The sequence below is a fragment of the Montipora foliosa genome, chromosome 1 (genome assembly GCF_036669935.1).
Source record: "Montipora foliosa isolate CH-2021 chromosome 1, ASM3666993v2, whole genome shotgun sequence".
NCBI lineage: Eukaryota > Metazoa > Cnidaria > Anthozoa > Scleractinia > Acroporidae > Montipora > Montipora foliosa.
In genome coordinates this window covers 7,428,888-7,430,176 of record NC_090869.1, presented here as the reverse complement: position 1 = coordinate 7,430,176, position 1,289 = coordinate 7,428,888, and the positions used below count along the sequence as shown (strand labels likewise).

Below are 1,289 nucleotides of genomic sequence, written 5' to 3'. Positions count from 1 at the left end.
TGAAACTATTGTAAAATGGTATCTAAAAGGCTGGTGAAACATGGTTCAACGTCGTCACCATCATTTGATGCTCAACAAATGTTTGAACTATGTTAGAGCAACTTGTTGAACGGAATAGAGCTTGTCTCTACTACAACGTTAAAAATGTTGAATTTCGTACTTTACCATTCAACATGTCATGAGCACCATGTTCAACACGCACCCTACTGGTGAATAAGGTCAATAGGTCCCAAATGCTATCATGTCTTCGTTCATCTAATTAGGTGCATTCTGGACATAAATGCCACAGCTGTCTGTTTTCTGCCGGTACACCAGGAAATGCCTACGGGAATCCATAATTTCGGGAGGAAAGTTCAAAACTTGTCTTTTTCAACAGCTAGCGGTAGCATGGTGTGGCATCCTAAAAAACGGCTTTTATAAACCAAATACATTGCATGCGCGCGTGCGCCGATGACACACAGTTCAACATTTGTCAATGAATCAACAAATGCTGCAGTTCTTGTACAAGAAATACAGTGCAACAGTGTTGAGTCCGAGCCACGCCTACAGCTCTTGACAATGAACGACTTGAACTATAAAGGTCAGCCTTCAGAAGACCAGAGGCAAGACCATGCCGATTCGGCGACCAAGCGATTAATGATGGCCTTTTGGCCTTTATCTCAATAACCTGTTTATGACGCTTGCGCATTTATATACAAGTTGAAAAAATACACGTCACCGGCTTGCATAGGACAAGGGGGAGAGTTCGTTTGCTTTTGATAAAAAAATTCAAGCTCATACGTCGTCACCCAGTACATTTTATTGACATATTTTTTCAGTTCACGATTGTTACTTTCCTGGAGTCGCTTCTTGACAACGATCACCCTCGAATCCTGATCGGCACCGGCAACGAGGACCATCGTTTATGGAGCCGGGATAACGTTCACAAGTTCCACCATTGAAACAGTAATGGTCCCTTTGTTCTTGAGTTTCACATTCTGAAAAAAAAAGTAAATAAGAAAGAGAAGAAACTCGACCGAGAAAATCGTAAGCTACGGAAACCAAATATAACCGAATATAATCAGATACACAAAAATATAACCAGTCAGCGCCCCGTTTATGTGACAAATTCAATTCAAATTAATGGTAAGCCATTAGAAAAGAAAACCTCAACGATTTAGTCGAACATAAGCCGCATTCCTGATGGACACCGCTTATGTTAGTCATCAACCGGTATCATTTATACGGTCAGTAGGTGTTTCAATTTTCACACCTGAAATATAAATGACCCTGGTTACTTTCTTCCATCA

General features: G+C 40.8%; 1 protein-coding gene across 1 annotated transcript in view; it reads right to left on the bottom strand.

Moving 5' to 3' along the window:
• Positions 1-779: 779 nt before the first annotated feature.
• The window catches only part of LOC137974491 (low-density lipoprotein receptor-related protein 1B-like), a 1,191-nt gene continuing 681 nt past the window's right edge, over positions 780-1,289 (bottom strand). The window contains exon 3 of the mRNA XM_068821501.1: positions 780-977. Coding sequence (XP_068677602.1) covers positions 829-977 — 149 coding nt within the window. The 3' untranslated portion in view covers positions 780-828. The remainder of the gene's footprint in view (positions 978-1,289) is intronic.